This window comes from Notamacropus eugenii, chromosome 3 (genome assembly GCF_028372415.1).
Source record: "Notamacropus eugenii isolate mMacEug1 chromosome 3, mMacEug1.pri_v2, whole genome shotgun sequence".
In the NCBI taxonomy this organism is placed as follows: Eukaryota; Metazoa; Chordata; class Mammalia; order Diprotodontia; family Macropodidae; genus Notamacropus; species Notamacropus eugenii.
The window spans coordinates 247428481-247441935 of NC_092874.1; the positions used below are offsets into that span (position 1 = coordinate 247428481).

The following is a 13455-nucleotide window of genomic DNA, read 5'->3' on the forward strand; positions in this document are numbered from 1 at the left end:
CACAAAGGAAATCAAAGGTTAGTGAAAATAACAATGACAAGAAAAATAACAACTTGAAATAAAGGCAAAATAAGAAATAAATTAAATATATGTGTATATGCATATATATTTTTATATATGCACATACATATATATGCATATATATATTTTTCCTCACCCAAGTTTATCTATACATGGGTGAAATCTATCCATAGGGTCCATGGATCCCAGGTTAAGAACTCTTAGACTAGATGACCCTTGAGGTCCCTTCTAATATTCTATCAATTTGATAAACTACCCATGAGTGGAAACCCTTAAAAACTGTTTTAATATGATTGAAACAGTGACTAAATTGATAAAACACTCATTCTTGCAGAGTATACCAAAGAATTCATGTAATCCATTCAAATTATAGCCTTGCAAGAACACCTCCAATGAGACAAATATTTGCATGGTCTCCACATGATTCTTGACAAGTGAGACTCTCCTGTGGAGAGAGGAGAGAGGGAAAGTCTCTTTTTGGAATAATCTGGTAGCAAAACAGAGATTAAAAGTACCCACCATCACCCCACCCACTTTCTTAATATTATTCATAATCCACTCAACCATTTAAAAACACTGGAGTTGATATTGAGGAATAGTGTGGAAAGAATTCTGGATTTATAGTCAGAAGGTAGACATTTACTACCTGTAGAGGTCTAGGGAAGTCACTTAGGCTGGGACTCATTAAAGACTGATTAAATGGTTTATTTCAGTCTAGTTTGAGTTGAATGTCAGTGTGGAGAAGGAGCTAGTGTGCTAGGCTTAGGGTTCAAGAAGACCTGCTTCTGCTCCTAGCTTTAGGATGGTGGCTCAATTGACTAACTTTTTCCTAAGCCTTAGGCAACTCTATAAGCCCATGATTCTTAACTCTTGGAGAGTTGGATGAGGAAAAATAAATTACATTGTTATTTCAATATAATTGGTTCCCTTGGCAATCATAGTTTTTTTTTTAATGCATTTCAAAACATCATTCTGAGAATGAATGAATGTAGACCAGGCTTAAAGGACACTCACTTTTGGGTCTTGTTGGGGAAATGGCAGTCCTGCAAGCCTGAATCTTGAGGGAGCAGAACTGGGAAGGCATTTAGCAATCTTTTCTTAAAGATGTATTTTATTTTTAATTTATGGAATAAAACAAGCACTTCCATAATATAGTATAATGAAAGGATGATTGCACATGAAACTTCAAATCTATTATGTACAACTTTTTATTCCTATTAAATATATTAAAAAGTTATAGAGTAAATTTCGTTTTTATTCTTCCTTCCCCTCCCCCTGCTCTAAAGATGGCTGCCATTAGACTCGAATGTATTTGTGTGTGTGTTTGTATGTATGTAAAATTATTCTATATATGCTTCTATTTATCAGTTCTTTCTCTGGGTGTGTATAGCTTCTTCCTTCATATGTTCTTTATAGTTAACTTGGGTGTTTATGACAGTTAAAATAACATTTACTCAAAGTTTTTCTTAAAATACTAGTGCTGGTACTGTATGTAACGTATGTATGTCTTTTGGTTTTGTTGATTTTGCTTTTTATTATTTCATACGAGTCTTTCCGTGTTTTCTAAGATCATGGAGGTCATCATTTCTTAAAGCACAGTAGTACTCCATCACGATCATGTACCACAATTGGTTCAGCCATTCCCCAATGGATGAGCATCGTTGCTTTTAGCAATCTTAAGGAAAGAGTTCTTGCTCTTTCTGAAAGAGCTCAATAGTATTCCAAATAATTTATCAACCTTTCCATGTCCCTTGTGTGTGTCAGTGAATAGTCAGTAAGCATTTGTCAAATGCCTACTATGTGTCAGGCCCCATGCTAAGCATGGGGGATAAAATGAAAGGAAAAAGACTGTCCCTGTTCTCAAGGAACTCATAATGTGCCTCACAATCTGTTCTCTAAGTATATGTCCATTCTTCCTACAGATGTTGTATTTATTCTTCCCATGCAATCTGAATTAAATGTCTTTGTTTTGAGTTAATTGGCTATTAAAGGTATAAACATAGCAGTGGGGACTCATGAACTATGGAATAGGAGCCCAGATCACCAAGAATAAGAGAACCTAGGAGTAGTCACCTCCCTGGGCACACAACTTATGTCATACATATTTCCTATTAATCTCTCTTTACTTTATGAGTAAATAAGGATATTATTATCAGTGGATCACAGAACAAGAAATGACATTGGGAGCCATATCCTTTTAAAAATTTTTACACGATATGAAATATGATATCCTAAAAAAGGATCTTCTTTTATTCTTTGTCCTATAAAATAAGGATGTTATCCTAGCATCCTTAGAAAAGATAATTTTAGAGAAAGTCACCATCTTAGAGAAATGGTGACTTTTTGGGTATGTGCTCTAGTTTCTTTATTTTATTTATCTATTTACTTTTTAGCATTTGTTTTTGAAAATTTTGAGTTCTAAATTCTCCCTCGGAGGCTTCTCCACCACCCATTGAGAAGGCAAGCAATATGATACCCATTATACAGGTGTAGTCATGCAAAACATATTTTTATATGAGCTGTGTTGCAAAAAAAACCAACAAAAAAGTAAGGTGAAAAAACAATACGTTTCAATCAGTATTCAGAATTCATTAGTTCTCTCTCTGGAGATGGGAGCATTTTTCTTCATGAATCCTTTGGAGTTGTCTTGGTTCATTGAATTGATCAGAATTGCTAAGTCACAGTTGATCATGTTGATCGTTGTTAGAATATTTCTGTTACTGTGAACAATGTTCACTTGGTTCTGCTTCATGAAGTGATTTTCCTAAGGGTACGTAAGGGAAAATGAATTTTATGGATCATAGGATCTTAGGTTTAGAACTGAAAGGGATCCCAGAGGTCATCTAGTGCCACCCCTCTTGGAGGGGAGGGACTGTCTTTTGTCTCTTTTTATGTCACAGAGTATTTGGTTCATAGTAGTCATTTAATAAATGTTTATTCAATTTATTGAATTATAGATAAGGACTTTCAATCATTTATTTTGAAGTTCTATACAGTTAGCAACATTAATTGTGTTGCATATGAATTCTCTATCTTAATTCCAATCAGTGGTAGTACTTTAAAAGCTGCTTTTGAATATTTCATTAATGATCCCACAGAGGAAAATATAGTTTATATATCTTGGAAAGAATATTATTTTCTATTATAGATGAGGCTATCTCCATAGGAAACTCAAGTCTGGAATCCCAAAGATATCTATGGTCTTTTGTAAATGGGATTTGAATAGAATAGTTTTTTAGATGCATCATATGTGACAAAGTAGGTATGTTGGAATGTCTCCTATGAATCAGATCTATTTATATCTATTATACTGGTAATGATGGGGATGGGATCTGAACCCCTAAAAAGAAAAGACCATATCTTTGGTATCTGGTCCCCAAAAGGGAAAAGCCCCTGGATTTTTCCCTGTAGTCCAGGTCCCTGGCATTTGACTGGGGGAACCTGGTCCTTCCCAGTTAATAATCCTTTCAGCAATGCTTTCATTGCAGCTCTACCGGAGACCACCACTCCTTAATTCCATCTAGACCCTCTTCTGTTACCTTCCAATCATCCAGCCTACTTGGCCACTCTTAGATCACATCCAGATCATCCCCCAGTCTTTCTGTGTAAAAGGTCCATTTTTGCCTCCCTTAAAGAGCTTAGATTCCTTAAGAGTTTGGCCCACTTACCAATACAAGTGTCACAATAGCACAGATTCTTAAAAATCTTGCCCACCTCCACTGGTGTTTTAACAAACCCTGTCTCTCTGACTTGAAAAAGGCTTGAGTTAAATTATTTTGAGACCTGTGTCTTTTGCCCTTGAATTTCAGGGTTCCCAGCACCCCTAGATAGCAACAGTTGCAAGTTACCAACTTGATAATTACCCAAATCTCATTTGAAATACAAAAGAAGTATCTCTGTTTCGTTGTGTTTTCCTGAGATATCTCATTATGGTCAGAATATAGCAAATATACAGGCCTAGTTTGAGATAAAATGCCTTTGGATATGACTTGAGTGTTTGTAGGAGTGGAAAGGGACCTTAGACTTCTCCTTGAATTCCATTTGGCATTCATCTGCCCTACCTGAACCCTGAAGACACCAGCACAAAAAAGCTCTTTGTTCAAGTGGGCTCACACAAAGAAGCCTTCACAAAGTGGCCACTTTTCACCCTGGCTGTCTTTGCCTCTCAAAGCCCAGCCTTTCTGGAAATCAAGATGAGAATTGATGGGAGGATGAGAGGAAACTGAAGACGTTTGGCTCTTTACACAAACCTTAATTGCATTAAACTTCTGAAATTCCACTGTCCCATTTAATAAGTGAGAACAGAAAACAGAAGAGGAAGTCTACAGTTTCAGGTGACTTTTAAAATTTGAGTCCCTACAACACATACTTAAAAGTGCTATGTGGGAGATACTATAATTATTGATGGTCATAAAATGAATGCTCGTCTGAGAATTTGGAGAAAATTTAGAAGGTTGGTTCCTTAAGAATAGGGACATTGTTTTTTATTCCCAAAATGTAGCTAGCATAGTGCCTTACAGAGAATAGAAGCTTTTTAAGTATTTGTTGAATCAAATTTTATGATATCCCTTAAAATAAGTAGTTGGAAAAACCAAGAGGGTGAGATCAAGTGGAAATTGTCGCTTTATAGAGTGTGTATAATTTCACTTGGAAGAAAAAAAATCTTTTTTAGCCTTATATTTATTTTCCCCTTTTATTCTTTAAAATATTTTTCAGTTATCAAACATTAATTTTGTCTTCCTTCCAACCTCTCCCTCTCAAAAAGAAAAACAAACTCTTGTAACAAATAAGCGTAAGAAAGCAAAACAAATTCTCATACTGGAAATATCCAAAAATATTATGTCTTTTTCCTCACATTAGTCAATCCCATCTATCAGGAGGTGGGTAGCGTTATTCATCATTGGTCAACGTGAGTCACTCAGGTTCACCACCTGAAAATCATCTTAGATTTGTCACTTTTGATCATCTCCATGGTCAATCAGTTACCACGTTGAGAAGAACTTGGAGTTGTAAAGAGAGTGTGGGGACTTGTAGTTAGCCAGACCTGGGTTCACATCCAGCCTCTGACATTTCCTAGTTGTGTGACCAGGAACAAGTCACTAGATTTCTCTGAGGCTCAGTTTCCTTACTTATAAAATGCAGGGTTGTATTTGATAGCTTCTAAAGTCCCTTCCATCTTTAAATGTAATTCTTACCTAGCTCTTAGTCACTGAATGGGTGTTGCCTCAGACAAACTGAAACCTGGAAAAGACCTTAATTTAGAAAAGCCAAGATCACCCTCTGCATCCTGGACCATCATCAGTTGTCTTCTTATGTCTTGTCACTGGACTCTGGTGATTCTGAGGGAGAGAGTGGGGCTGATGACTTTGCACAGCCCTGCCTCACTTAAATCTAATTCACTTCCAAGTCATCACCTTTGTGATGTCATTGCTTCTCTAATAAAATGAAGGACGAACAACAAATTTCTGATCCTATCAATTCTACCAAGGATGGAGTTCTGGAGCTAGAAAGCGACATTAGGGATGACCTAGTTCAACCTCTTCATTTTACAGATGGGGAAACTGAGGCCCAGAGAGGTTTTTTTTTGTACTCTACTTACCTGGGAACCTCTATCTGGTTCCTTCTTTCTACTTGCTTGGCTACCATCCTGCTTTTTGCTCTCATTAGGTCTTGTGGAGAATATTATGATCCTCTCCTAATTGGCTTCTTTGTCCCTAGTTTCTCTCTTCTACAATTCATCCTCCATCCAGCCAAAAATTTAATATTCCTAGAGTACAGATCTAATCTCTCTAAAGAAACTTGAGTGGCTTTCTACCACTTTTAAAATAAAATGGACATTCCGTTGCTTTTTAAAACTCTTTGAAATCTAACTCCAACCTTTTTTCTAGACTGATCTTTATATCCCCCTCATGCATTTTGTGGTCCAGTTAAACTGATATATTTCCTAGTCCTGCATATTATATCCCATCTTCTCATCCAACTATCCATTCATGCATTCACTCATTCCTGTCTTTATGTTTTTGTACAGGCTGTCTCCTATTCCCGAGACACTCTTCCTCCTCATTTCTGCCTCTTAGAATCTACGGCTTCCTTCAGATAACACCTTTTAGAGGGTTTTTTATCTCTCCAACTGTTATTGTTTTCTGTGCTCCTCCGAATTATTTTTGCTTTTATCCTTATATTTTATATGTATTTGTATGGATATGTGTGGCTTTCCACCCTGTAGAAAATAAGTTCTCTGAGATGAGGGATTGTTCCATTTTTGTGTTGTATTATTAGCAGCTGCTTTAGTATGTAGCACATAGTAGGCACTCAGTAAATGGTGATTTCCCTGAAACGTTCATGAGGGATACCCTGACTTGTCCAGCCCTTGGTAAAATTGGGAAGGAGGTAAAATTGTTTTGAAGTCTCAATATTCCATTCCCTGCATAAGTAGCATGTAAAGAAAACTTTTGGAGAGGCATGAAGTATTTCACTATCAAATATTTGTATGTCATTTACAAATGAGGCGACGTATACAAAAGGGATAAACTGCTATATGCGTGGAAATTGTTTTTATTTACATCTTCAACTTTACTGTTTTCTTTTTTAAAATAAAATTTTATTGCTATTTTCATTTTTACATGTCATTATCTTTAAATTGAAATCGTTATTCTTACTTCTCTTCAGAAAATTGCATTTTCTTTTTCTCCTACTTTTCCTTCCCATCTACCATTTTAATAGACCTAGATCCCTCAGATATGTTCAAAGCATAGAAAACTTAGAGAATAGAGAAGGGGATAAAGGAAACCACCAGAAGGCTTTCCTGTGCTGACCCCAGGGTCTCAGCACCATTTGGACAGGTCAGGGGCATCAAGGCAGGCTATTTATTTGTAGAAACAAAAGATGTTTTCCCTTCCTTTGATCCAAGGAGTAAAATGCTCGCATCGTCTACTATTTAATCTCAGACTGTAATTTTTTTCCCAGGCATCTAACCCCGGGCAATTTGAGAATGACAGTGACGTGTTATGGCAGCGAGGACACGTCCCAGAATCTGTTGTGTGTCATGGGCGAATAGGAATTAACACGGATGCTCCCGATGAAGCCCTGGTTGTCTGTGGCAATATGAAAGTGATGGGAACAGTCATGCATCCTTCTGACAGCCGGGCAAAACAGAATATCCAGGAGGTGAGCGTCAACGTGGGGTCAGGGCACCATGTCAACAGAGGTGGCTGGGTCACCGAGTCCCTGACACTCTGACACTTCAGACAGCCTCTTCCAGTTCAACGCATTTTTGTTCTGGCTGTTGGCTTGAGAAAAACACACTGTTTAAAAACAATTAAATGTTGGGAATGGAGAGGCATCTGTGTTGAAAATCTGAAAGCTGGTCCCATTTTTGGTGTAAACAAGGACTCTGCCTCTGGTTTGAATGACAGTGGCAGTGAGAGATAGCGTTGTAGCTAGCAGAGAACTCTCCAGGAAGAGACTTCTGAATTACTTTGGGCAGGTCACTGACCCTGCCAAAGTCTAGGGTTTTTTTTTTTTTAGGTGACTGAAAGTGGGTGGGAAGGGTGTTGTAGAGGCAACATGGCATAGCAGGTGAGGGTCAGGAAGGCCTGAGTGCAAATTCTATCTCAGACATTCACTAGGTGACCCTGGGCATGTCACTTAACAATAATAACTATGATAACGTTAGCCCACGTTTACCAGGTGCTAATCACTTTTACAACTATTGTCTCATTTGATCATCACAACCACCCTGGGAGGGAGGGACTGTTACTGTTCCATTTCACAGATGAGGAAACTGAGGCAAAGAGAGGCACACAACTAGTTAATGTCCAAGGCTGGATTTGAACTCAAGTCTTTTGACTGCAGGCCCAGTGCTCTATCCACTATGCCACCTGTCTTATGCTTAAACTCCCTGATCCTTAGTTTCTTAGTCTGCAAAATGGGATTAAAAATAGCACCTACTTCAGAGGATTGTTAAGAGGATCAAATAAGATATTGTATGTAACATGTTAACATATTAACCTTAAAGCACAATAGACATGTGAAATATTGTTATTGTTGGTGATGGTGATGTACATTTTCCAAATCAAAACATATCTCAAAAAATAACAACTAACATTTATGTTCAGGGGAATACTAGTAACACTAGTATGTTTAACAACTGGTTCTTATGAACCCCCCCCAAATGCATACATGATTCCCTTTTAAGATTAATTGGAATTATTAACATTTTCTCCACTACTTTCCTAAGTCTGGACAATCTACAAAACAATAACTCAAGCTCTGATTTGTAGCATTTGTCAATTTCCAAGGTATAAGTCCTCATACTGAGGATTTAACAATTGGCTTTCGTGAATCTGTTCAAATTGAACATTAAAAGTTAGCAAAGCACTTTATACATATTATCTCAGTTGAGCCCTGTGAGGTAGACATTATAAGTATCATTATACCCATTTTACAGATGAGGAAACTGAGGATCAGTGAGTTGCAATGATTTACCCATGGTCATATGGCTATTTAAGTGTCAGAAGACCTGGCTCTTCTAGGCTCCAAGTTCAAACTTCTCTCTGTCTCTTTACATACCTATACATGTATGTATATATACACATATAAAGCTACACACATACACATATGTACACACATATGTGTATATCTACAATCTACATATATACACATACACAAACATACATACCATGTTGTCTTCCCATTGATACATCAGCCATCTTTATTTAGCCCTTATAGAATCTATACTATGCTATGCTATTTCTTTGATCTTAGAGAGGAATTCTTTTGTTTAGGACAAGGGTAGGGAATCTGCAGCCTTGAGGCACATGTGACCCTCTACTGAACACATTTGAATTTAATCAAAGGGCCACATTTGAGGACCTAGAGGGTCACATGTGACCTTGAGGTTATAAATCTAGTATCTAAGACTTAAGATTCTCACACAGAATGACAGCTGATATAGTGTAATAGAAAGGGCTTGGGTCTGGATGCAAGTTAGGATACCTGTCTCTGCTATTAATTAATTAATCCTTCAAGTCTACCACTTGACTTCTTCATGTGTCAGTTTTCTCAGTTGTAAAATAGGAATAATATCTGACCTTCATACCTCATAGAGTAATTTGGATGATTAAATTAGATAGTAAATGTGAAAGAGCTTTGAAAAGTTAAGAACATTATAAAGGTGCAGTCCTTGGCCCAGACCCTCTAAGTTCTGTGTTCACATTACACTAATTGGGTTTGACCTTAGGACCTGACCTAACAGAGTATGTTTCTCTTTGGTTCATTGTCTTTCTCCTCCCCATCACTTGATTTTGCCCCATATCATCCCATAAAAATGCATATGGGAAAAGATATTCATTGAAACCACATAAAGCACTCACGCCAACCTATCAACTCCCCTTGTAAGGGAGCTGAATTTGGAGACTTCAGTACGATAACTCTGACATTAAGATGAGTCCTTACCTCTCCCACAGCGATCTACACAGTGTCTCCCAGACACATTGCATGACATTATGCATAGCATTCTCTTTAGAAGATGAACACACTTTGGTGCTATTGGACAGGTGGGGCCTTTTCCCTTTATACCTCTCCTGCCAGAATCACAAATAACAGCAAGGAGCAAAGAACATGTCTTGTACACCCCCAGGATTTGGCTTTAGACCCTTCTGGATGCTTCAATTGGTAGGGAAGCACAGGTGATCTACTTTGCTGCCCAATAAGGATAATGTTCAGTAAGTGTTTGGAGGAATGGTTCTGAACCTGGGGGCTCTTGAAATTGTCTTAAAAAAGCATTTTGATAACTACATTTCAATATAATTGGTTTCCTTTATAATTCTATTATTTTTAATGATTTTAAAACATCATTCTGAGAAGGGGTCCCTAGGCTTTGTTAGGATGTCAACCGGGTCCATGTTGCAAAAAGAAGTTTAGTGGTTCAGAGCCTTAAACTTTCAAACTTGAAGCTTCTCAAGAGGCAAACTCCAAAGCTGGTGTTGCTTAACAAATCTCCTTGTTTTGGGGAGAAGGCTAGGTCCTGGGATAATGCTGGCTAGGAAATAAATATTCCTTCTCTCTGCAGGAGGCTAGAGTTAGGAACCTGCATGCTAATTAGAGAGTTAAAGATCTTCCCTACCCATTGATGGGCCTGCCCATTAAGGGAAGCTTGATTAACCTTTTGTTAATTTTCTAATGAGACACTGGTTCTCAAGAGTTGTGATGTCTTCTGACTCAGAAAAGTATATAAATACTCTGGAGTGAGGTTTTACTTTGGGGCTTACTCATTGGAAGTGTTTGTTTGGCCAAAGGAGACTCTGGGCATCTCCCATAAGGAGCCCCTCAGACTCTGAAAGCCCAGATGTTGGTGCATCTCTCTCTGGTAACTATGTATGTATGTATGGTCAGACAGTTGGAAGCCCTGTCTTTTGGTTGATCTTTGTTTCTCTGTTTGTATTTTCTCTGAATTTCAGGGTACTGACTTTTCCCTCTGAACTAAGTGAATGATATACATGCTTGATTAAAGTAGATTGTTGACCTCTCAAAAGTTGTTTTCCTTTTTAAAAAGCAGATCAAAGAACCTGTGATAACAGGCCCTCCTGTGTACATTGGGGTGCTTGCTTTTACAGAACCCTACCTAAAAATTCCCCTCTTGGGCCACATAGGCAAGCATTGCATTATCTACATGCATCCTTTTTAATGTAATATTTTGATTTTCCCCTAATTACACATTAAAACAATTTTTAACATTTAAAAAAAATTGAGTTCCAAATTCTATCCTTTCCTCTCTCCCTCTTCTACCCCCTTCTGAGACCATAAGCAATCAGATATAGGTTATATGTGAGCAATTATGTAAAATCATTTCCATATTAGTTATTTTGAACAAGAAGACTTGAATAAAAAGGGAGTGAAAGAAAGAAAGAAAAAGTCCGTATTGAGATAATATCAGTCTTTTCTCTGGGAGCAGGTAGTATGCTTTATCAATACTCCTTTGATATTGTTTTGGATCATTGTATTGCTGAGAATTTATATGTGTTCTTGATGTTTTCTCACTTTCCTGGCAACTCCCATCTCTTGGTCTGGGACAGTTCACTCTCAGATCTTAGGTCTCTGACCTGTTTTGCAAAAGTATGAATGAGCCCATGTGCTTCTGCCTCAAGGTGGCCATTAAAGTTTCCTGGTAGGAGAGAATGACTCCCCTATCCTGCCCCTCCTCACCCAAGACCAATCTCCTGTGCTCTCGTCTGTCTTCTAAACACAGAAAACCTAAAGAATGGGCCAAAGGTGATTTGTTGTCTCTTTTCCTGTAAAATGATCCGGCATAGAGAGGAGGCTCCTCTGACAAGAGTCCATCTTCCCAAGGGGCCTGACCAACAATTCGCATTGGGGATGGGCCCAGTGAAACATCCCTCAGGAAGCTCTTTGCTGTATCAGTAAAGCAGAATTGCAGTAACTCAAAAGAAGTGTTAGATGGCATTTAGAGACATCTCTCTTCCAAATATTCACATAAAATATTTGTGCCTGTCCAGTGGTAGAGCTTCCAGAGCATGTCTGGCCTGATAGCCACAGTCAAACACATGGTACATTGACCCTAAAATACTGATGTCATTTTGGTCCACTTCAACTACAAAGGACAACAACCAACCCTTACTTTTTTTTTTTTGCTAAAATATTTGATTAGTTTTCAGTGTTCTACAATCACTTCCATATATCTTAGATTTTTTTCCACTCCCTCCTTGAGACAGTGTACAATCTAATACAAGTTCTACACATACATTCCTATTAAATACATTTTAACCTTGGTCATGTTCCATAGAAGAATTAACATGAATGGAAGAAACCATAAAACAAAACATAATACAAAAGAAAATGCTCTGCTTCATTTTGCTATACAATTCCATAGTTCTTTCTCTGGATGTGGAAGGCGTTTTACCACGAGTCCATTGGGAATTTTTTAAGTCCTTGCATTGCAATGAAGTTCTAAGTCTACCAGAAAAATTCCTCACACCCTGTGGTTGTTGCTATGTACAAAGTTCTCCTGGTTCTGCTCCTTTCACTCAGTGTCAGTTCATATAAGTCTTTCCAGGCCTCTCTGAAGTCTTCCTGTTCATCATTTCTTATAGCACAATGGTATTCCATTACATTCACATACCACAATTTGTTCAGCCATTCCCCAATTGATGGGCATCCCCTTGATTTCCAGTTTTTGGCCACCACAAAGGGAGCTGCTATAAATATTTTTGTAGATGTGGGGCCCTTTCCCATTTTTATGATCTCTTTGGGATAGAGTCTCAGAAGTGATATTGCTGGGTCAAAGGGTATGCACATGTTTGTAGCCCTTTGGGCGTAGTTCTACATTGATCTCCAGAATGGTTGGATTAGCTCACAGCTTCATTAACAAGGAATTAGTGTTCCAACTCTTCCACATCTTCTCCAACATTTATCATTTTCCTGTTTTGTCATGTTAGCCAATCTGATAGGTGTGATGTGGTATCTCAGAGTTTTGATTTTCATCTCTCTAATCAATAATGATTTAGAGCATTTTTTCGTATGACTATAGATAGCTTTAATTTCTTCCTCTGAAAACTGTCTGTTCATATCTTTTAATTATTTATCAATTGGAGAATGACTTGTATTCTTGTACATTTGACTCAGTTCTCTATATATTTTAGAAATGAGGCCTTTATTACAGATAGTAGTTGCAAAAATTCTTTCCCAGTTTTCTGTTTCCCTCCTAATCTTGACAAACCCTTACTTTCAAGGACACCACAATCCTCACACTGGTTCATGTTCACAACGTTGGTGAACCTTAGTGTTATCTTCAACTCCTTACTCTTTTTATTTATCTATTTTATTTTTGTAGGTAGTCAGGGTTGTGACTTGCCCAGGATCACATACCTAGAAAGTATCAAGTGTCTGAGGTTGGATTTGTACTCAGGCCCTCCTGACTCCAGGGGCAGTGCTCTATCTACTACGCCCCCTAGTTGCCCTTCAAGTCCTCACTCTTGGTTATCCTCCTATCAGATCTCATTCATTCTACCTTCATAACAGTTCTCTTATCTAGCTTCCTTCTTACCATTCACACAGCTGCCATCTTAGTTCAGACCCTTATCATCTCTCACCTAGATTGTTGCAAAAGTTGCATATTTGTTCTCTCTGTTTCATCTCCCCTTACTCTAATGCATTTTCCCTGTGGCTGTCAAAGTGATATTCCTATAGTGTAGGTCTAAGTATTTCATCCCCAAACTCAAGAGACCACAGTGTCTCCCTATTACCTTAAAGATCAAATACTGCTTGCACTATTTAAAGCTCTTCATAATCAGTCTTATACTTTACTCCCCTCCACATCCTCTAGAAGTCAGTGACAGGTCTCCACCATATTCCATCTCAGTGCCCTCAACCTGGGCTGCTTTCCTTTTCTTCTCAAGATCTCTCCTTCTTCTCAAA

General features: G+C 37.9%; 1 protein-coding gene across 1 annotated transcript in view; it reads left to right on the forward strand.

Annotated features, from left to right (window-relative positions):
• Positions 1-13455, forward strand: part of MYRFL (myelin regulatory factor like) — a 119340-nt gene that overhangs the window by 27218 nt on the left and 78667 nt on the right. The window contains exon 9 of the mRNA XM_072655366.1: positions 6988-7188. Coding sequence (XP_072511467.1) covers positions 6988-7188 — 201 coding nt within the window. The remainder of the gene's footprint in view (positions 1-6987; positions 7189-13455) is intronic.